Source organism: Dasypus novemcinctus, chromosome 21, assembly GCF_030445035.2.
Source record: "Dasypus novemcinctus isolate mDasNov1 chromosome 21, mDasNov1.1.hap2, whole genome shotgun sequence".
NCBI classification, from domain to species: Eukaryota; Metazoa; Chordata; class Mammalia; order Cingulata; family Dasypodidae; genus Dasypus; species Dasypus novemcinctus.
The window spans coordinates 63,734,370-63,758,133 of NC_080693.1; the positions used below are offsets into that span (position 1 = coordinate 63,734,370).

At 39.5% G+C, this 23,764-nt stretch overlaps 1 protein-coding gene across 2 annotated transcripts in view; it reads right to left on the reverse strand.

Moving 5' to 3' along the window:
* Positions 1–414: 414 nt before the first annotated feature.
* Positions 415–23,764, reverse strand: part of GJC1 (gap junction protein gamma 1) — a 59,189-nt gene continuing 35,839 nt past the window's right edge. For both annotated transcript variants that reach the window (XM_023588839.3, XM_004458704.4), the window contains exons 2-3: positions 7,009–7,084; positions 415–6,003 (exon numbers count right to left, since the gene is read on the reverse strand). In XM_023588839.3, coding sequence (XP_023444607.1) covers positions 4,793–5,983 — 1,191 coding nt within the window. In that variant the 5' untranslated portion in view covers positions 5,984–6,003; positions 7,009–7,084 and the 3' untranslated portion in view covers positions 415–4,792. The remainder of the gene's footprint in view (positions 6,004–7,008; positions 7,085–23,764) is intronic.

The window sequence follows — 23,764 nt, forward strand, 5'->3', positions numbered from 1 at the left end:
AGACTTCTGTAAAATATTTGCTAAAGAAAACACAATAAAGAAAAACATTATCAATCTTGGAAGCATTATGGCCAAATGTTTTCCCCTGGTTCAACAAAAAGAAATTATTCAACCCTGCAATGAAGAACTCCTTAATTCTTTAGTTTCCAGAGAGATTTTGCACTGGTGTAGAACTTTCTTTTCTTTGGACTCCTGGATTTCAGAATACTATGCATTGCTTCTTTAAAATGCATAATTAACATGGAATATGCATGAACCAAAACCACTAAAATAATATTACTAAAAACTGTTAGGGAAAACAGCAAATAAAATCTTTTAAATGCGCCATGATATGTGGCCAGAATGAGTGACAAGCATACAATTTAACCTAATTATTCTAACACTTGATTGACTACAAATTATTACAGATTTATAATATATAGAGAGGAGTTGAAATTTTATTTCCAAACTGCACTATAAGGTTTGGTTCTTTCATTTTACAGGGTCTTTATTATTTTCAGATGGTTAAGTTGCATGGAATTACATGATTTTTAAAAGGATAACATAAAAGATACCACATAGTTCTTTAGGTTCTCAAAAGAATCAGGATTCCATTTACAAATTCTTAATTTCCAAAAGCAAAATGGCTTTATATATAGGTTTAATTAGATTAATGTCTATTTAATCTAATACCTGGAACCTTTGAGTCAAAACGACCAGCAACTATGTATATTCAACTTCAGGTACTTTTCTTCACAACCAGGAAAGACCTTTCATTTACAAAAAAAGACATTTCTTTAAGTTCAAGTATAATATACTTGGCCTTTTAAAAATGAAAGCTGGCTGGCCAAAAATTTCTTCATTAACTATACAGACGTTATTTTTAGAAGAGGATATTCTTTTAAATGAAACATAGCATAAAGGATAGACATTTTGAAGTTTAATGGGTAAACCACAGGTATGAATAATAGGAATAACATTTAAGTCCATTCTTGGTATAAATCGCTTAGAGCAGAAGTATTTTAAACAATTACCGATTCCTGTGATAAAAAAGCACTGAAGGATATTTTACTATCATTACTCAATTCTTTCAACTATTTTCTTTGAGGCTCCAAGTTCAGATAAAAATGACCAATATACTTGATATTTTATCATTTTTTACCAGAAGCTCTAACTACCTCATAACATCTCTGAGTCAAGTGGCTCCTGAAACCTGGAAAGGAAAGTGATCTGATTTCACACCATAAAGAATTCACAAGAGTTGAGGAACCTAATGCTGACGTTTTCCCCCGTGAAAGATATAGGTGCCTCTCTGAAAGACAGATATGTCTCCCAAATTGTGACAACCGTTTCAGATTATAAAGTTTGTATTTATCAAGTGTAAGTATTCTACAGTTATTATTCAAGGGAAATTCCTAGAAAAACTGGCTTCAAATGAAATAAACTTACGGTTTTAAATGAACAAATATAGAAAGAGGTGAAACTAAGTCATAAGCAAAGACAATGCCACAAAAAGATTATTAACATTTCCTTAGGGAAAAATGGTATGTAACTCTCCTTCAAATTTGAAATAAGAAAGCTTATTCTTTCTACAAACCTCTCCTGAATAACAGATTAAAGAAAGAGCAAGGTGACATTATTAGAATAAATCCAACAGTATGCTAAAGAACATAAACACATTCTTGATCATATCTGGATTCTAGCAATATGATGGACTAAACACTCAACTTCTATTTAGAGGAGAAGCAAATGTCCCTTAACAGAGCATGTCTTATACAGCAATTCAAAACAATGAGAGTTTTTGATAGAAAAAAAATGCTGATAGGGTTTTTACAAATACCTGTAATAAATTCCAGAAAAATAACCAGGAACACTATTTTATAGATTCAAAGTTCAATGGGAAATTGATAGAGCCATTTTCTTAACATTGGTCCACAACATGTAGCTACAAATATTTAAAGGCGGAAAGAAATGTACTAAGAAGGGCTGTGAGAATTGGGAAATCTAGGTCATCATTAAAACTTTACCAAGAAAATAAAAATAGATGTTAAAAAGTATGTGTGCACACAGGAAGGTGACTTATCGACTTTCTTTATACTTTAAGAAGTTGTAGAATTATCCAGACACAAAAGATAACTTTCTCATTACAATAGGCCAAGATGAAGCCCCAGGGGCACTGTATGTAAAAACTAAGTGGGAGCTTCTGGCACCAAATGTCTTTGCCTGGTTCTTCCTGGCATTTCTGCTTGACTTCTACCCTCTCCATCACACTCAAATCCCCAAACTTTCTGCTGGCAAAGTCACTGTTCTTCCTTCAGGCTCAGAATAGACAGACATGAATGTATGTGTATTTTCTGTCCTTCAAGTAAGAAAACTGCTTGAAGCCCTAAATGACACAGGAATTAACTGCTGGTTCTTTATTATAGGTAGGTTAAGTGTTTAAATTTTTTCTTGTTTTCTTAGAATAATTATATGAATTTCCTAATGAAACATTTGTTTTAAAGGCAACTGTGCATTTCTATTAACTTCCATAATTACATGTATACTATTTCCTGAAAATTTCCCTTCAGTCTCACTTGAGTTTACTTTTTGCTTCAGATGTTTAGAGATCTGAAGGAGCCTCTCTAGGCTAAATTTTAAAGATAAAAAAGCAAAATAAATATAAACGGGGAAGCTGGTGTTTCACCAGACCCTGGTGACTGAAGACACAGTCCAGGTGATCCGTGGCCCTTTCCTATCCTTCCCCTGCCTGCCTTTTCCCTCTTCCTCTGGCAGGATGAGGTGTGCAGGCCTGGGTGAAGGACTATGTCCTGGCAACTATGGCAATGCTAATAGTGGGTATAGTGCCTGTGAAGAAGAAAATGAGAGGCTCACTGAAAGACTGAGAAACAAAAATAGAAAAGGCAAATGGGGGATGTAGCTCTCGTTGAGCGCCTGCTTCCCATGTATGAAGTCCTGGGTTCAATCCCCAGTACCTCCTAGAAAAAAGGTAAATGAATGGCTAGAAAATAAGCTTAATTTTTCTACCAAGTTTTTTTGGTGGGTGGGGGGCTTAAAGAAAAAAAAGGGAGTGGTGGTGGAACCCATACAATGTCCTATTATATGATTCTCCTGAATAATGGAGAATTGGCATTTAAAAATGAAGACACAGGGGAAGAGACATGGCTTAAGTGGCTGAGCTTCTGCTTTCCACATAGGAGGCCCTGGGTTTGATCCCTGGTACCTCCTAAAAGCAAAAAGCAAAAACAGCAAGCAAACAAATGAAAAAACCAACTCAGGGGAGCTGATGTGGCCCCGGTCCCCACCCTCCACCAAAAAAAAAGACATTAGAAAAAAAATACAACTTTTGAAATGTCAAAGCATTTGTGGCTTGTAATAGCTTTCTGTTAGAAAGGAGCGAAAACCCCCCCAAAATGCTCCCTGGTAGATGAAGCAAAGGCCCCTTTACATTTTTACTAAGCTTTACTCAGAAGCTTACAAACTATAAGATAAACAACGTAAGTATAATGAACAAGTAAAGCTAAGGCTGAAGATGGCAAAAAAATACTGCAGATTATCAGTGTCACATGAACATTAATGCTTGTCACTGACAAACAGATATGACTATAGGAAATAAATACTGAAATTCTTTTTGGGTCTATTTACAGTCAGAATCCCAGATCAGCTGCCTTCCCAGGCAGAAACGTACACGGGCATACCAAAGTTTCATGGTTAATTATAAAAAGGAATTTGGATTTAGGCCTTTTGCCATTTCTGGGATAAGTAGCTCTGAACTAATTCTTAGCCTACAAGGGAATTTTTGTTTTTCTAATGTTAACAACTTATAAAAACAACATATAAAAAGAAAATATCACAGGCTTATTAAAAACTCAGAGGCAAGATTTGGAGATTTAAGGAAAATCGAACGGGTTCACAACTAAATATTCTGTTAGGGCTCATTTTCCAGACATAGCTTTTGATAGAAGCAGCAGCTTAGTATCAACTCTAAGCTAGATTCTACACACACCGCTACTGGACTGGGAACACGTTTGTCTATTAGTCTTTTGAAAGACCTTAAATTATATACATACCATCAAAACATATACTACCAATGCTTGATATTTAAAGGAATCCTGCAGTGAACCATTTATCTCCTTTGAAAACACAAACAGGTTTTCAAAGATTGTTTACAAATCTGGGCACATGAATGATATTTAAAGATTTCTCAAGTAAAAGAGAAAAGACTCTAAACCTCCTTCTACTGTTAGATTTCTTTCCAAGAATTTAAACTGATTCCTCCACCTCAGTCTCCTTACATAGCTGAAATCTTCTGTTTCATGAGAGGCACTTTAAGTGTAAGGTCTAATAAATCTCTTAGCCAAAGGAAAATTTTGCTCAACAAAGTAATAACACTAGCCTAGAAGGCATACCTATAAGGATTTTTTTTCCTTTAATATAAAAGTGTATAACTACAGCAGTCCAATGTACAAATACAAAAAAATTCTCATACTAAAAAATGTACCATAATACTGTACATAAGAAAACTGTTCAACAAGAATGATTTAAATATATCTGTTCTTTTCCAGATCTGGAAGACATAAAAGTAAAGTTCTGCAACTGTACTATTGCTGAGAACATGTGCCTGGGAACACTGTGTTTCCCTTTCTCTCCCCCTTGTCCCAGCTCCGCCTTCAGCGTCCCCTGAGCTTGGATCATGAGCCAACAGCATCCCTGAAGATAAGCAGGGCCAATGTTTACTCAATGGAAGTCATTATTCAGTGAGCCGCTGCTTACTATAAACTACGAAAAGCACAAGTTTTAAGTCCACCCAAGCTTAAATCCACACAGAGGTCTTCCCATCCCCTGATTTGCTACTGGCACTGCTTTTGTTGGACCCAGCTTTGGATCCCACTTTGGCTTTTTTTTCCCGGGAACCATGGGGGTTGTTTTGGTGACTATAGGCTTGGATTGCTAGATCTAAGCGTTCCTGAGCCATTCTGATTTCCCGCTGCAGAGTCTCCAGGTCGGCTGGGAGGTTCTCCTCGTGGCTGCCATACTGCTGCTCCTGGGCAATGTTGGCCTTGTTTTGCTTGTAGGCGATCTTAGCATTAGACAGTTCGGTGTACTGGATTTGATCTGGTTTGACGGCAATGTTATAGCCAGGAGGAGCAGATGGTGTATTCCAAGTGAAAGGATAATTATAAGCACCCGGATCTTCAGGTTCCCTCCTTTTATTGTTTAATGAGTCTCGAATGGTCCCAAATCCTAAATGAAGCATCTCCCAAATGTTAAGCAATAGGCAAAGGCCTGTAACACCATACATTATCAGAAGGAAGATGGTCTTTTCAGTGGGTCTAGAAATAAAGCAGTCTATCTTATGTGGGCAAGGAAATCTGCTGCACACATAAAATGGGTGGACTTGGAAGCCATACAGAAAATACTGTCCTATCAGAAAACCCACCTCAAACATGGTCCTTGCCAGCAACTGCAGCACATAGATTTTCATAAGCCCATCCTCCCGAATCCGCCGTCGGCCATCATGCTTGGGTTTAGGCTGGCTCTGCTCTTTATTTTCTTTATCGCTTTCTAATTCCATTTCTGGGTACATCATGGGATCCTCTTCATGGTCCTCTTCTGTTTCTTCCAGAGCCCGGTGCTGTTTCCAACGCATTACATAGGGTTTGCTCCTAGCTGCCTTCTTGTCTGCTTCACTGTGCTCCATTTTGGCAATCTTATGAATGGCATAGCCCAGATACATCACTGAGGGCGTTGCCACCAGGATGATCTGGAACACCCAGAAGCGCACATGGGAGAGGGGAGCAAAGGCATCGTAGCAGACGTTCTCACAGCCCGGCTGCTCTGTGTTGCACACAAATTTGCTTTGCTCATCATAATAGATAGACTCTCCTCCTACAGCTGTAAGGACAATCCGGAAGACAATCAAAACAGTGAGCCAAATCTTCCCCACGAATGTGGAGTGGTTGTGGATCTCCTCGAGCAGGCGAGTCAGGAAGCTCCAACTCATGGTGACTCAATTGGTTTGTGCTGATAAAAATGGAAAAATACCAAAGAAAAATCAACAGATGAAAACCTTAAATTCATTTCTTACTTATGATAGCTCCAGGAACTACTTTGCATATTTGAAATCTAACTTCAGGGCTCATACTGAAGTGAATGTTAGAATAGGCAACATCATACTCTATCCTACACTTTGGTCTATTAGCACTTATTTGGGTTTCCAGAGTCACAGCCTGGTCTGCTTTCATATCTTCCCTTGTTTAAAAGATAAAATTGGAGTTACCATTTATTGAGAAGTATTTCTCAGAATGTGGTTTACTGAGTTCTTTACATATACTATTATTTCATGAGACCACCACAATGCTGTGAGATACAGATAATAAAATTAGGCACAGGTGTATAGGTATAGCTATTTGGCCCAGTTACAGAAAGACCAGCACTGAGACCATAACGGAAGCTTGGGCTGGATGCACTGAATTCACTGTGTATAACTTATCTTGTGTATTCCTTAGGAAACTCAAAATTTTGGAAATGTTGACAAAGTGGTAAAGAGAATTAAGGAGATGATACAACTGCAAACTGGCAATGATCAAAAACTAGGAAGACACCCATTCCCTCCTTACCTAGACTGTACAGCATAGCAGATTTTAGGATTCTGGTTTTGCTTAAAAGCCCATAGTAAATACCCTTACAAAAAATAATATAAACTCTTTGTCATATAACAAAATATACAAATTGTATTTATATTTTTAATGGTAGGTGTTAAAAAAAAGGTTTGTTGAATTGAACCCAATCAAAAGGAAAATCCATTTAAACATTTTGAAGAATAGTTTTATTCTAGTAGTCCTATATCTATATTCAGAATCCTGATAAAACCATCTAAATGACATAATGTATATAAAATCCCTAATAAAGTCCCTGACACAAAGTACACTTAGCTTTTCTCCCCCTTCACTTCCTCCCTCTCCCAGTTTACTTCTGTAGATTATAGGTCATTTATCAGTACCACCAAAAAGCTTAAAGACACTTTACCTGTTATCCAGAACTTGTGTTGGCCAAATTTTTCTTGGAGAACTGATATTTTGCTTCCAACTTTTCCAGATTTTCTCTGGGTGGAGGGGGGAAAAAAAAGGTCATACATAAGCTTCCACAGAAAATTGATCACTAAAATGCCATTTTCAGGAAAACGTTTTCTATACCATAGGAATCAATAAGAATGAGATAGAAATAGGCCTGACTTTTGAGTATCACTATTTTCTCCTCTCCATGCATGTGGTAAAATAAACCACTTAACAGTTACCCAAAGATGAAGTTATTGTAGTCTAAGAAAATATGACAGGAAAACAAGTCACTCAGAAAATCCAAAGCAGAGGAACCCACGTCTATAGGAGAAAGCCAAAGGAGAAACATCCTAGCTAATTTAAACGGGGTTACTAAAGGCCTTGTGAAAATCTTCACTCTGCACGCTTTATTCCTGCTGTATTCCATGGAGCAGCCAACTAGTAGTAAGCTGTTTTTTTTTTCAGCTAAAACTCCCAACAGCTGGCTCTCAGTCACTGGGTCACTCCATCTCCACAGAAGGTAATTTACAGATTTTACTGCTCAAAAAGAGTCACAGAAAGAAAACACCTGAATGTCTACTGTGATTAAAAAAATAAAAACTCTAGGATGAATTATTGCTCATTATCAAGTTCTGTCAACCTGGAATAGCTATAGCCAAGACTCACAATATTGTGTCAACTTTGTTCATTTACAATTAGTTTCATAGATAAATTTAAAATAATGATATGTGCTCACAGTAACTTAGCAAAAAGTTTACTTTGTACTTCCTGCATGTTTTTAAAATGACTGCCCTAATTAAAAAAGATTTTTTTTTTTTAAGATACAGGAAAAAAGCCTGAGTAATATCCAAAGGATCAGTGGAGGAAGCAAGAAAAAACTGCAGTCATCTATATGACATGCAGGTGCTAAGATTTACATACATATAATCTGACACAAAGATCTCATCACATGATTTTAAGTAAAACTCCCATTTTCAGCCCAGATCTCCAACTGACCTCACCCTTCTCACTGAAGTACACAGCAGTTAAAAACCTGCAAAACAAGAAGTAAATAATATGCAATCATTTATTTATTTTAAGGTTTATTTTTTATTTATCCCCGCCCCCCCCACTGTCTGCTCTTGTGTCCATTCGCTGTGTGTTCTTCTGTGTCCACTTGCATTCTTGGCAGCACTGGGAATCTGTGTCTCTTTTTGCTGAATCATTTTGATGCATCAGCTCTGTGTGTGTGTGGTGCCACTCCTGAGCAGGCTGCATTTTTTTTGTATAGGGCAGCTCTCCTTGTGGGGCGCACTCCTTGCACGTGGGGCTCCCCTATGCAGGGGACACCCCTGTGTGGCATGGCACTCCTTGAGTGCGGCAACACTGCGCGTGGGGCAGCTTACCACATGGGCTAGGAGGCCCTGGGTTCGAACACTGGACCTCCTATGTGGTAGGTGGACGCTCTATCAGTTGAACCACAACCGCTTCCTGCAATCATTTATTTAAATAGTGATGCAAGTCAGGTTTCTTTTCTTCTTTTTTTTTTTTTTTAAAGATTTTATTTCTTTATTTCTCTCCCCTTCCCCACACCGGTTGTCTGTTCTCTGTGGCTATTTGCTGCGTGTTCTTTGTCCGCTTCTGTTGTTGTCAGCAGCACAGGAATCTGTGTTTCTTATTGTTGCATCATCTTGTCGTGTCAGCTCTCCGTGTGTGCGGCACCATTCCTGGGCAGGCTGCACTTTCTTTCGTGCTCTCCGTATGGGGCGCACTCCTTGCATGTGGGGCTCCCCTACGCGGAGGACAACCCTGTGTGGCACGGCACTCCTTGCGCGCATCAGCACTGCGCATGGGCCAGCTCCACACGGGTCAAGGAGGCCCGGGGTTTGAACCATGGACCTCCCATGTGGTAGACGGATGCCCTAACCAAGTCTGCCTCCAAGTCAGGTTTCTAACACAAAACTCCATAATTATTCACATTCACAAATTTGAGGCTGGTTCAGATATTTCTCAAACCACCACATCTAAAGCTTTTCTCCTGAAGCCTGGAATTCTATTTATCACAGTAAGACAAAAATCATGAAAATGAAACTGTTAGTTGGTTAAAAATCTCATTATTTATATTTCCATCTACAGCATCAACAAATAGATACTTTTTCTTTTTTTTAAAAAATCCTTATTGCTATGAAATAATTTCTCAACAGTTCAGCAACTCATACAATAATGCAACTTTTGGGAAGGATTAAGGATAAACTCTTCAAAGCTTATGGAAGTTCTAAAGCAGCCATTTTAACACAACATGAAGTATGTCTTGTATACTGGTTAAGCTGAAAACCTAGAAAACACTGAGCCCTTAAGAGCCTGGTTTTCCATGGCATTCATAACAACCACAGCGTCCCATACCCATACCCCAAAGAATCTCAGGAATGGGTAGTGCTACAGCTTATGCCTTTGCACAAATGTCTGAAGGTGGGGTGGGATAATGGATAATCTAGTTCTCTGGATACTAGATGCATTTAGATAATTTTATTTCCTTCCTCTTAATAATTTTACTGTAGAAAAAATATTAAAAGAAAGAAAAGCCACAATTATGAGTTCTTGAAAATGTTCTGATGTTCCGTATTACCTTTCAATCTCTGTCCACGAATGAATATTCTATGTGTAAAATGGCATTTGTTTACAAAGCTGTTTAGTAGTGAAAATGAACTTGTTTACTTTATTGTAGTAAAAAACATAACTTGAAATTTATCATTTAAACCATTTTAAATGTACAATTCAGTGACATTAATTACGTTCATAATGTTGTGTAAACATCACCACTATTTCCAAAACTTTTCCATCATCCCAAATAGAAACTCCTTACCCACTGTATTAGTCTGCCAAAGGGGTGCTGATGTAAAGTACTAGAAATCTGTTGTTTTTTATAAAGGGTATTTATTTGGGGTAGAAGCTTACAGTCACAAGGCCCTAAAGAGTCCAACTCAAGGTTGCTTTCTCACCAAAGCCAGTTGCCACATGTTGAAGCAAGATGGTGGCTGATCTCTGCCTGGTCTCTCAGGGCTTCCTGTATCAGTCTCTGGCCTAAGGCTCCTTTATTTCTGGGTCTTCTCAGCTGCTGTTCTCTTCAGCTGCAAACTCTCAGGTGAATGGCTCATCTCTCCCTGGGGCCCAAGGATCAAACATGACAGAGCTCTCTCTCTTCTTGTGTCTTCTTGAGTGACTATGCATTTATATAGGCCCACCAATGGGAAGGGGACTCAACCTGAGTCACACCTTACTGACATGGCTGAATCAAAACACTAATGACAGGTAATTTAATCAAAGACATCTCAGGCGAATCTAATACAACCAAAGGGTATCACACCCTTACAAACATAATCTTTCCCTTTTTTGGGACTCATTAATAATCTCAAACTGCCATACCCGTTAAGCAGTAACTCCCGTCTCTGGTAACCTCTATTCTATTTCCTGTCTTGATGAATTGCCTGTTTTAAATACCTTGAATAAGTGGAATCATATAGTATTTATCATTTTGTGTTTGGCTTATTTCATTTAGCATAATGTTTTCAAAGTTCACCCCTGCTGTAGCACTTATCAGAATTTCATTCCTTTTTATGACTAATAGTCCACTGTATGGATATATTAAATTTTGTTTATCTGTCAGATACTTGGGCTGTTTTTACTTCTTGGCTGTTATGAATATGCTATACAAGTATCTGTTTGAATCCCTGCTTTCAATTCCTTTGAGTATATACCCAGAAGTAGAATTGATGGGTCATATTGTAATTCTATATTTGACTTCTTGAGGAACAAACTGTTTTACACAGGGGCTGCACCATTCCTACCAGCAATGCACAAAGGTTCCAATTCCTCCATATCTGCCCCAACACTTGTAATTTTTGTTTGTATGTTTTAATTAACAGCCAACCTAGTAGGTATGAAATGGTATCTCATTTGTGGTTGTGATTTACATTTCACTAATGACTAATGATGTTGAACATCTTTTTACAGGCTTATTAGACACTTGTATATCTTCTTTGGAGAAATGTGTACCTAAGTCCATTGCCCATTTTTAAATTGGGTTGTGTTTTTTTGTTGTTCAGCCAAAGGGATGCTGATGCAAAATAACAGCAATCTGTTGTTTTTTATAAAGGGTATTTATTTGGGGTAGAAGCTTACAGTCAGTCACAAGGTCCTTAAGAGTCCAACTCAAGGTACCATAAGAGGTACTTTTTCATCCAGAGTCTGGTGCCACGTGTTGGAGCAAGATGGTGGGCAATGTCTACAAGGGTTTGGTCTTCCTTCTTCCTCCCCAAGGCTCCATGGTCCCAGCTTCTTCCAATCTCAGCTGCAGGCTGGGACAAGTCTTGTCTCTTTCCCAGGGTTCATTTCTCTCTGGGCTCAGCTGCTGTGCCCTCTCCACAAGACCAGCTATAAATTGTCAGACGAATGGCTCATCTCTCTTCCCTGAGCCTCTGCTGTATCTAATGAGTCTTCTCTCCTTCCTCACGTATGTGATTCTCTTTGTGTTTACTTCCCAGGTCTCCAATATCAAAACTCCACTGTGATTGCTCTGTCTTATGGCGGGGATTCAACACCCTACTGACGGTGGCCCAAACAAAGTCTAAATCATAATTTAATCAAGTAAGAGTGAAACTTCTGAATCCAATATAATCTAATGTACCCAGTAAAAAAGACCAATTTACAAACATAATTCAATATCTAGTTTTGGAATTCATAAAAAATACCAAACTGCTACACTCTTGGATATTAATCCCTGAACAGATATATAATTTACAAATATCTTCTCCCACTGTTGTCTTTTCACTTTCTTGACAGTATTTTTTTTTTTTTTTAAGATTTATTTTATTTATTTCTCCCGCCCCGTTCCCTCCATTTTCTGCTCTCTGTGCCATTTGCTGTGTGGTCTTCTGTGTCTGCTTGTATTCTCATTAGGCAGCTCTGGGAACTGACCCTGGGACCTTCTGGAGTGGGGGAGAGACAATTACTCTTTTGAGCCACCTCAACTCCCTGTTCTGCTACATCTTATTTTCTGTCCTCTGTTTGACAGTATCATTTTATGCACAAAAGGTTTTAATTTTGATGAAGCTCCATTTATGGCATTTTTTTTTTTGCTACCTGTGCCAATTCAAAGTCATGAAGATTTCCTCCTATGTTTTCTTCTAAGCGTTTTATCATTTTAGCTCTTAACCTTAGGTTTGATCCATTTTGAGTTAATTTTTGTATTTGATATAAAGTAAGGGTCCAACTTCATTCCTTTGCATGCAGAGATCCTGTTTTCCCAGCACCATTTGTTGAAAAGACTCTTCTTTCCCCTGAATGGTCTTGACATCCTTGTCAAAAATTAATTGGCCAGGGAAGTGGACTTGGCCCAATGGATAGGGCATACGCCTACCACATAGGAGGTCCATGGTTCAAACCCCGGGCCTCCTTGACCCGTGTGGAGCTGGCCCATGTGCAGCGCTGATGCGCACAAGGAGTGCCCTGCCACGCAGGGGTGTCCCCCGCATAGGGGAGCCCCACGCGCAAGGAGCGTGCCCCATAAGGAGAGCTGCCTAGTGCAAAAGAAAGTGCAGCCTGCCCAGGAATGGTTCCGCACACACGGAGAGCTGACACAACAAGCTGACGCAACAGAAAGAAACACAGATTCCTGGTGCCGCTGATAAGGATAGAAGTGGTTACAGAAGAACACCCAGTGAAGGGACACAGAGAGCAGACAACTGGGGGTGGGAAGGGGGGAGAGAAATTTAAAAAAAAGAAATCAATTAACCAAATATATGAGTTCATTTCTGGACTCTGAATTATATTCCATTCATCTTTATGTCTATCCTAGGGCAACACACTTCACTGTTTTGATTACTATAGCTTCTTTTGACTTGCTAAGTGAAAAAAAGGTTACAAGAGACAAAGAAGGGCATAATATATTAATACAACATTCATCAAGAAAATGTAAGACTTAAACATATATGTGTTTAACAGAGACCCAAAATATATGAAGCAAAAATAGAATTTAAGAGAGAAATTAGGCAGTTATAAAAAAATAACTGAAGACTTTAATATCTCACTTTCAATAATGGATAGAACAATCAGACAGATAAGTAAGAAAATACAGGACTTGAAGAACACAAACCAATTAGTTCATGCACCCAACAAGAGAATACACATACTTCTCAAGCACATGTGGAATATTTCCCTGGGTGGACCTATATTTGGCCAAATAAATATTAAAACATTTTTAAAAAACTGTAATCATACAAATTTTTTTCTGTTCACAACAGAATGAAACTAAAGAGCAATAACGAAAGGAAACCTGGAGAATTCAGATACACTGAAATTTTAAAAATACTCTGAAACAACCAATGGATCAAAGAAGAAGACATCACAAGAGGAATGAGAAAATGGAGACAAACGAAAAAAATTACTAAAATTTAAAGAATGCAGTGAAAGCAAGGCTAAGAGTGAAATGTATAGCTAAAAAAACGTACATTAAAAAAAGATCTCAAACCAATAATCTAATGGTACACCTTAAGAACTGGAAAAAGAGCAAACTAAAGCCAAAGCTAGCAGAAAGAACAAAATAATAAAGATTGGCATGGACATATAAGAATTAGAGAATAGAAAAACAATACAAAAGCAACAAAACCACAAACTGGTTCTTTGCAAAGATCAAGAAAATTGACAAACCTTTACTAGGACTAAGAAAAAAGAGAAAACAAATAACTAAACTCAGAGACAAAGTGGGTAACCCCTATTACAGAAATAAAAAGAATTTTAAGAAAAGGATTGTAGAATAGTAAGAATTGTATGTTAACAAATTGGACAACCTAGATGAAATGGACAAATTCTTAGAAACAAACTAATAAATCTAACTCAAAATGAAATAGATTGTGTGATCTACATATCTTTAAAAAAAAAACAACAACAAAATGGTGGAAAAACAAAAAAGATGAAATAGAAAATATAAATAGACTTCTAACAAATAAGGAGAGTGACTCAGTAATCAAAAGCCTCCCAACAAAGGAAAGTCCAGAACCTGCTAACACCACTTCCTTTCAAACTCTTCCAAAAAGTCTGAAAAGGGAACACTTCCTAACTCATTCTTTGAGGCCAGCATTACCCTGATACAAAAGCCAGACAAAACAGCACAAGAGGGAAGCAGATGTGACTCAAGAGATTGGGCTTATGCCTACCACATGGGAGATCCTGGGTTCAGTTTCCGGTGCTTCCTGGAGAAGGCAAGCTGGTGGGGCAGGCAGGCGCAGCAAGATAATATGCAACAAGATGATGCAACAAAAGGGACACAAAGAGGAAAGACAATGAGAGACACAATAAACCAGGGAGCTGAGGTGGCTCAGGTGACAGTGCCTCTCTTCCATATAGGAGGTCCAGGGTTCGGTTTCTGATGCCTCCTAAAGAGAAGGCGAGCAGACAGAGAGCACACAGCAAATGGACAAAGAGTAGATAATGACTGCAAACAACGGGGGTGGTGATGGTGGTAAAAAAATAAAAATAAATCTTAAAAAAAAAAACAGCACAAGAAAAGTACAGACCAATGTACCTTATAGTGATATAAAAATTCTCAACAAAATGCTAGGAAACCAAATTCAGCAGGATTATTTCCACCGTGACCAAGTGGCTTTTATCCCAGTAATTGCAAGGGTGGTTCAACATATGAAATATCAATACAATGAACCACATTAATAGAATGAAGGGGGGAAAAAATGATAATCATCCCAATTGATGCAGAAAAAGCATGCGACAAAATCCAACAAATTTTCATGTTAAAAAAACAAAAAACAAAAAAGACTCAAATTAAGAATAGAAGGGAATTTTCTCAATGTGATAAAAGTCACACATGAAAAACCTACAGCTAAAATCATATTCAATGGTAAAAGACTGAAAACTTTCCCCCTAAGAAGAGGAACAAGTCAAAGATGCCTACTTTCACCATTTTTCTTCACAATGTACTGAAAATTCCAGCCAGAGTAATCAAGCAAGAAAATAAAAGGCACCCAAATTAGAAAGGAAGAAACAAAAAACCTGTTAAAGCTAATAAACGCTTTCAGCAAAGCGGCAGGATACAAAATCAACACACAAAAATCAGTTGGTGGGGAGTGGGTGTAGCTCAGTGGTTGAGCACCTGCTTCTCACGTACAAGATCTCGGTTCAATTCCCAGTACCTCCTAAAAACAAAAAAGTCAGTTGGGGGAAATGGATGTGGCTCAAGCAATTGGGCTCCTGTCTACCATATAGGAGGTCCAAGGTCTGATACTCAGGGCCTCCTGGTGAAGGCAAGCTGGCCCATGTGGTAAGCTGGCCCATGCAGAGTGCTGCCGCACAGGAGTGCTGGCCCATGCAGACAGCTGACGCAGCAAGATGACACAACAAAAAGAGACACAGAGGAGAGACAATAAGAGATGCAATGGACCAGGGAATGAGGTGGCACAAGAGAATAATCGCCTCTCTTCTACTCCAGAAGATCCCAGGATCAGTTTCTGGAGATGCCTAATAAGAATACAAGCAGACACAGAAGAACACAAAGCAAATGGACACAGAGAGCAGAGACAATGGAGGGAAGGGGGAGAAATAAATAAATAAATCTTAAAAAAAAAAAATCAGTCAGTACTTCTATACACTAGTAATGAAAAATGTAAAAAGAAAATTTATAATAACATGAAAAAAAACCAAAATATTTCGGAGTTAAGTTTAATCAATGAGGCAAAAAACATGTACACTGAGAAGTACAAAACACTGTTGAAAGAAATGAAAGATCTATTAAGTGGAAAGATATCTCATGTTCATGGATTGGAAGATTTAATAGTGTTGACAACACTACAGAAAAAATCTACAGATTCAATGCAAACTTTACCAAAATCCAAGAGACATTTTTTTTGCAGAAATAGAAATACCCATTCTAAAATTCATATGGAATTTCAAGTGACTCTGAATAACCAAAATAATACTGAAAAAATAACAAAGTTGGAGGACTTATATATCCTGATTTCAAAACTTAATACAAAGCTACAGTAAATCAAAGTGTCTTATATTTGTTTACTACTCATTATTTCTTTTTGAATAAATGATGTAATAAGCAAGTTAACTCTAGTACTTTGTGAAATGGGTAATGGCCAATTTTCTTCCTGAGCTCTTTACTGAGGAGTCAGTAAGTTTTTCATTGATACTCTTCCCTTTCCTCTCCTTCCAAGTGCTATTATTGCTCTCAGTGGAATTCCCTGGGTGATGAGTGTCATATGGGAAACATTTTCAAAACATTCATCCATTCTCTAGGCAACTCATTTCCTCCCAATATACACAGTAGGAATGCATAAACAAATCATCAAGGAAATGGCTGAGTACAATACTCAGCTACTATGTGTGTATAAAGCCATTTCAAGAAGAAAAGTAGAATGAATGGTGAGTTCTATAATTAGTATTTCTAAACAGAATGTGTCATTGCCAAGTACAGTCTCATCGTGGAGGAAAACATGTTCTTTTTATTTCTTTATTTATTTTTCAAATTCTACTCAATTTATTCATTTTTAAAAAAAATATGAGGTCCCCATTCACCCTCACCGCCCCCACCCCACCACTCCCCCCACAGTAATATTCTTCCCCATCATCATGACACATCCATTGCATCTGGTGAGTACATCTTTGGGCATGTTCTTTTTATATTAAAGTTCTGTTCTTAGGAGCCTAAGATTTAGGTCACAGTCCTCCTATAACTTCTCTGCTTCTGCAAACAGATTTGGTTAGAGTACAGCATGAGATTGTGCAATTCACCTGTGGATAGCTCTCATGAAGAAATAAAAAAATCATTTCTGAACCCGATCTACAAATGAAAAAGGACATGAGATGCGATGAGCTGCTGAGGGGAGGCCAAATAATTGAATACTTTGACATTAGGAAAGCCTTAACTGATTTACATGTATTTTTACACTTTTAAAAATGAAGAACTTAAGTCCAGAAAGTTTAATAATTTGCCTAAGGTCATCTACTTATTAAGTGTTACAATATCTTTCTCCAAACACCTGGGCTCTTAACCACATTAGAGATTGAACTATGTAGAGGTTCCATATGAACATAGAAGAGAGAACTGTGTTCCAATATTTGAAATCAGAATTGTAAAAGAAGCTCACAAAGAAAGCTTATATGCAGACTGGATCAAAGTTTAAAAAGCCAAAAACAACCTCCAAAGTTTCTTGGCAATTGGGAAGGAAGGAATAAAACCAGAAAAATTATATCACCAACAAAAATGACTTAATAAGGGTAACTTATCTGGGAATAGAGATTGATAACAGGCTCAGAATCATTTTTTTTTCTTAAGATTAATTTTTATTTATTTCTCTCCTCTTCCTACACCCCCATTGTCTGCTCTCTGTGTCCGTTCACTGTGTGTTCTTCTGTGTCCGCTTGCATTCTTGTCAGGAGGCACTGGGAATCTGTGTCTCTTTTTGTTGCGTCATCTTGTTGTGTCAGCTCTTTGTGTGTGTGGTGCCACTCCTGGGTGGGCTGCGCTTTTTTTGGGTGGGCAGCTCTCCTTGAGGGGCACACTCCTTATACGTGGGGCACCCCTACGCAGGGGGAAGTCCTGCATGGCATGGCATTCCTTGTGCGCAGCAGCACTGTATGTGGGCCAGCTCACCACATGGGCCAGGAGGCCCTGGATACCAAACCCTGGACCTTCTATATGGTAAACCGATGCTCTATCAGTTGAGCCACATTCACATCCCAGAATCTTTTCTTTATAGCACTTACCCCTTACACATTTTATACACACCAAGTCCCTGCCCTCACAGAGCCTACATTCTAGTGGGGGAACTAGGCAGGGACTTTGTTCTTTCATTCCCAGTACCTAAAACCCCAGGACCTGACAATCAGTGGAATCTCAATTAACATGTTAAATAACTAAATTAAATCAAGCATTTCAAAAGGTGTTCACCATGTAGTATATGAAAAATGTAGATTACAAGACAGAATTATTGGGAAGCAGATGTGGCTCAAGCAATTGAGTTCCCGCCTACCACATGGGAGGTCCCAGGTTCGGTTCCTGCTGCCTCCTACGTAAGACAAGAAAGGCGGCGAGTTGGTATGACAGGCTAGCATGGCAAGCTGACACGAGATGATGCAACAAGGAAACATAAAAAAGCAGGGAGCCGAAGTGGCTCAAGTGAATGAGCGCCTCTCTCCCAGGTTTGGTTCCTGGTGCCTCCTAAAGAAATGAGCAGACACAGAGAACACACAACAAATGGACACAGAGAGCAGACAAAGAGCTCAAATAACAAGGGGGGGGGTGCAGAAATAAATTAAATCTTTTAAAAAGAATTATTGCAATTTTGTGAAGATAAATAGAATTTATATATTATAAAACCTAGAAGAAGGAAAAAACCAAACCAGACATTTGATAAAGTCCAGCACTCAGAAAACTAAGAATAGAAGGGAACTTCGTCAACATGATAAAGGCGTACATGAGAAACCCACAGTTAACATCACACTCGATGAAAGACTGAAAGCTTTCCCTCAAAGATCAAGAACAACACAAAGATATTCACAGTCAGCTAATGCTATTCTGGAAATTCTGGACAGAGCAATTAGGCAATAAAAAGAAATAAAAGGGCTAGACAACCAGCAAGATGGCAGCAGAGTAAGGAGCTTCTAGAGTCAGCTCCTGCTACAGGGCAGTTAGTTAGTAAACACCCAAAGCTATCTGGAGCTAGTTGAAGCACCTGTTTGCAGGCTCCAGGAGACCAGAGAAGCATCCTGCAACATTCTTGAAGGAATGGAAGGAAACTGTTGATTTGCAGAGATTTATAAGTAGAGCGTTCCACGCCACAAAGGCCAGTGCCCATCCTCCAATGGAGGCACAAGCCCCCTCGTGAGCTATTCCTCAGCTGGAATTGAAAGCTCCACTTCCCAAAAATGGGGGCGGAAGAGACAGTTGGGCACCAACTTCAGCTACCGATCCGTACATTTGGTGAGCTAAAGTATAATCCTAAGAACAGCTAAAGTTTGAGCCTGTCCAAGTCAGAAAAAGGCCGGTAGCCACCATCCTAACTCTGCACCAGGCACTAGGGGAAGCAGGGAGGACTGAAAATCACAGTGCTGGTAGGGACCGGCTTCTTTCCATCCAGGTCAGATTGCACCTCTAGCATAAGCCCCAGTCCCATCTCCAGCAGGGAGGAAGCTGGGGGGACCTGCGCCAGTCTCTCCAGGAAATTACCAGCCAAGCCACGGAGGCTAGTGATTATCCTACTTAGGCAGCGCGAGCCACCCCAGGAGCTATTCTGTGGCTGGAATTTGAAGCTCTATTTCCCAAAAACGAATAGACAGTTGGCCACTGATTTTGGCTACTAATTAGTACTCAGCTGGCTAAAGTATAACCCTAAGAACAGCCGAGGTTTAAACCTGTCCAAGTCAGAAAGAGGCTGGGAGCTGCTATTTTGACTGCACGACCAGCATGAGGGAAAGCCCAGATGGCTGAAAATCAGTGAGGTAGGAACTGGTTTCTTTCACCCAGATTGGCCTGCAGCCCTGGCCTAGGCTTCAGCCTCTCCTACAGCAGGGAGGAGGCTGGTGGGCCTTGCACCAGCCTATCCAGGTAACCGCAGGTACATTTGGCTGGCACAGACTGAATAATTGGAAGTCTACCAGGGCAACTGTGGTCGTCTTGCAGCTCCATCTCCACCCCAGGCAGGGGAGAGAGGGGTGTGAAGCTTCATCAGTCTCTCTGGGCAACTACAGTCTAGGCCTGCACAACTTGGATTACTCCACACAGATGTGATTCTGCCTCTATCCCTGGCAAAGGAGAAAGCTGGGAGAAGCTTCACAAGTCCCTGGAGCAATGAGCGCAGTACTTGAGCCTCCATAGCTTATAGCACCAACTACTTGCTTGGCTCCTACTGCACAACCAGCAAGGGATAAAGGGCAAGAAGCCCTAAACTAAATAGAAAAATTGCACCCAGAATAAACATTCTAGTAAGCCAGATGTGAAGACACCAACAAAAAATTACAATCCACACCAAGAAATGGAAGATATGGCCCAGTTAAAGGAACAAGATAAGTTTCCAGAATACAAAAAGGAGTTGAGACAATTAATTACAGATGTTCAAACAAATCTCCTTAATACTTTCAATGACATGGCTAAAGAGATTAAGGATATTAAGAAGACACGGGGAAAGCAGATTTGACCCAACAGATAGGTTGTCTGCCTACCATATGGGAGGAACAGGGTTCAGACCCAGGGCCTCCTAACCCATGTGATGAGCTGGCCCACACGTAGTGCTGATGCCCGCAAGCAGTGCCCTACCACGTAGGGGAGTCCCACGCACAGGGAATGCGCCCTGTAGGGAGAGCTGCCCAGTGTGAAGAAAGTGCAGCCTGCCCAGGAATGGCGCTGCACACACGGAGAGTTGACGCAGCAAGATGTCACAACAAAAAGAAACACAGATTCTGGGTTCTGCTGACAAGAATATAAGCAGACACAGAAGAACACAGTGAATGGACACAGAGAGCAGACAACTGGGTGGGGGCGGTTCTGGGAAGGGGCAAGAAATAAATAAAAAATAAATCTTAAAAAAAAAAAAAAGACATGGGGTGAGCACAAACAAGAATTTGAAAGCATACATAGAAAAATAGCAGATCTTATGGGAATGAAAGGCACAATAAATTGAAAACAAAACACTGGAATCATGTAATAGCAGATTATTTGAGGAGGCAGAAGAAAGGATTGGTAAACTTGATGAAATGGTCTCTGAAAAGTGAACATACAAAACAGATGAAGAATGGAAAACATTGACCAAGGTCTCAGGGAACTAAATGATAGCAAAAGACGTGCAAACATACATGTCATGAGAAGGGAAAAGGGATAGAAGGAATATTTGAAGAAATAATGATAGAAAATTTCCCAGCCCTACTGAAGGACATAGATATCTATGTCCAAGAAGTACAGCATACTCCCATCTGAAAAAATCCAAATAGATGAACTCCAAGACACATACTCATCAGAATGGCAAATGCCAAAGAAAGACAAAGAGAGAATTCTGAGAACAGTAAGAGAAAAGCAATGCATAACATATAAGGGATACCCAATAAGACTAAGTGCTGATTTCTCACCAGAAACCATGGAGGCAAGAAGACAGTAGTAAGATATACTTAAGACACTACAAGAAAAAAATTTTCAACCAAGAATCTCATATCCGGGAAGACTGTCTTTCAAAAATGAAGGCAAGAGAAGTAGCTGTGGCTCCATTAGTTGAGCTCCTGCCTACCATACGGGAGGCCCTGGGTTTGCATCCCAGGGTCTCCTTGTGAAGGCAAGCTAGCCCATGCGCCACAGAGAGCTGACGGCCCATGCACGACAGAAAGCTGGCGCAGCAAGATGACACAGCAAAGGGAGACAAGCAGATACAGAAAAATAAACAAACAAACAAAAAACACACAGCAAATGGACAAAGAGAAGAGAGAGCCAAGAATGGAACAAGCTGCAGGGGGAGAGGGGGAGTAAATAAATAAATAAATCTTTTTTAAAAAGTCATGGCAGGGAACAGATCTGACTCAAGCAGTTGAGCGCCTGCTTCCCACATGGGAGGTATCAGGTTCAGTTCCCAGTGCCTCCAAAAAAAAAAAAATGAAGGCAAGATTAGAACATTCACAGATAAACAGAAACAGAGAATTTCTAACCAAGAGACCAGATTTTCAGGAAATACTAAAGGCTGTGCTAGAGCCTGTAAGAAAAGACAGGAGACAGAGGACTGGAAGAGAGTCTAGAAATGAAGATTAGGGAAACGGACTTTGGCCCAGTGGTTAGGGCGTCCGTCTACCATATGGGAGGTCCGCGGTTCAAACCCCGGGCCTCCTTGACCCGTGTGGAGCTGGCCAGGTGCAGTGCTGATGCGCACAAGGAGTGCCCTGCCACGCAGGGGTGTCCCCTGCGTGGGGGAGCCCCACGCGCAAGGAGTGCGCCCGTGAGGAAAGCTGCCAAGCGTGAAAAGAAAGAGCAGCCTGCCCAGAAATGGCGCCGCCCACACTTCCCGTGCCGCTGACGACAACGGAAGCAGACAAACAGAAGCGGACAAAGAAACAAGACGCAGCAAATAGACACCAAGAACAGACAACCGGGGGGGGGGGGGGAATTAAATAAATAAATAAATCTTTAAAAAAAATAAATAAAGAAAAAGAAATGACGATTATATCAACAAGAGTAACTAAAAGTGTCAAAGGAGTGGTGAAAATAAAATATGACAGATAAAACTCAATTAGTCAGGAATAAACCAACTTAACCAATGCCGTACAGCACTTGTATTCAGAAAACTGCAACTCAATGTTAAAAGAAATAAAAAAAGGCCTAAATAACTGGAAGAATATTCCATGCTCATGGATTGGAAGACCAAATACCATTAAGATGACAATTCTGGGAAGCGGACTTGGCCCAATGCATAAGGAGTCTACCCACCACATGGGAGGTCCACGGTTCAAACCCTGGGCCTCATTGACCCATGTGCAGCTGGCCCATGCACAGTGCTGATGTGGGCAAGGAGTGTCCTGCCATGCAAGGGTGTTCCCTGCATAGGGGAGCCCCACATGCAAGGAGTGCGCCCTGTAAGGAGAGCCGCCCAGCACGAAAGAAAGTGTAGCCTGCCCAAGAACAGCATCGCACACTGATACAACAAGATACAACAAAAAGAAACACAGATTCCCGGTGCCGCTGATAAGGATAGAAGCGGTCACAGAAGAACACACAGCGAATGGACACAGCGAGCAGACAACTGGGGGGGGGGGGAAGGGAGAGAAATAAATAAAAAATAAATCTTAAAAAAAAAAAGTCAATTCTATTCAAATTTGATATACAGATTCAACGCAATCCCAATAAAAATTCTACCAGCATTAAAAAAAAATCGAAAACACAATCATCTAATTTATTTGGAAGGGTAAGGGGGTCCTGAATAGCCAGAAACATCATACAAAGGAAAAGCAAACCCTCATCTCCAGAATTTAAATCATATTACCTAGTTATAGTGTTAAAAACAGCATGGTACTGGCATAAAGACAGACACATAGACCAATGAAACCAAACTGATGGTTCAGAAACAGACCCTCACATGTATGGTCAAGTGATTTTTGACTAGCCTGTCAAACCCACACAGCACAGGCAGAAAAGTCCATTCAACAAGTGGTGCTGAAAGAACTGGATATTCATAGCCAAAAGGAAAGAGGACCCCTATCTCACACCTTATTCAAAATAATAATAGGGTGGGTTGGGCGTAAAACACACTAAATGTAAGATAAGGACTATGATTAGTAGTAAAATTTTGAGAATATTCTTTCATAAGTCGTAACAAATGTCTCATGACAATGCAAGATGTTGGTGGAGGGTTGATGTATGGGGAGCCCTGTATGATGTTATGCATGTTTGCTTTTTAAGTTCACAACTTTCACTATATACTTGTTTATGTATGTTCATATATAAATGATATAAATATAATAATAATAGGGTTGGTTGGGGGAAAGATACTTTAGTTAGTAATATTTTGACAATGCTCTTTAATCTTTAGTTAAAAAGGTTTAACAACAATGTAAGTTATTGGTGGTAGGTGAGTTATGAGAGTCCTGTATGATGTTATATATGTTTGTTTTGTAAGTTCACAACTATTACTATATACTTAATGTTCATGTACATTTATGTATGAGTGATATACTTCAATAAATTAATTTTTTAAAGTAAAAAAAAA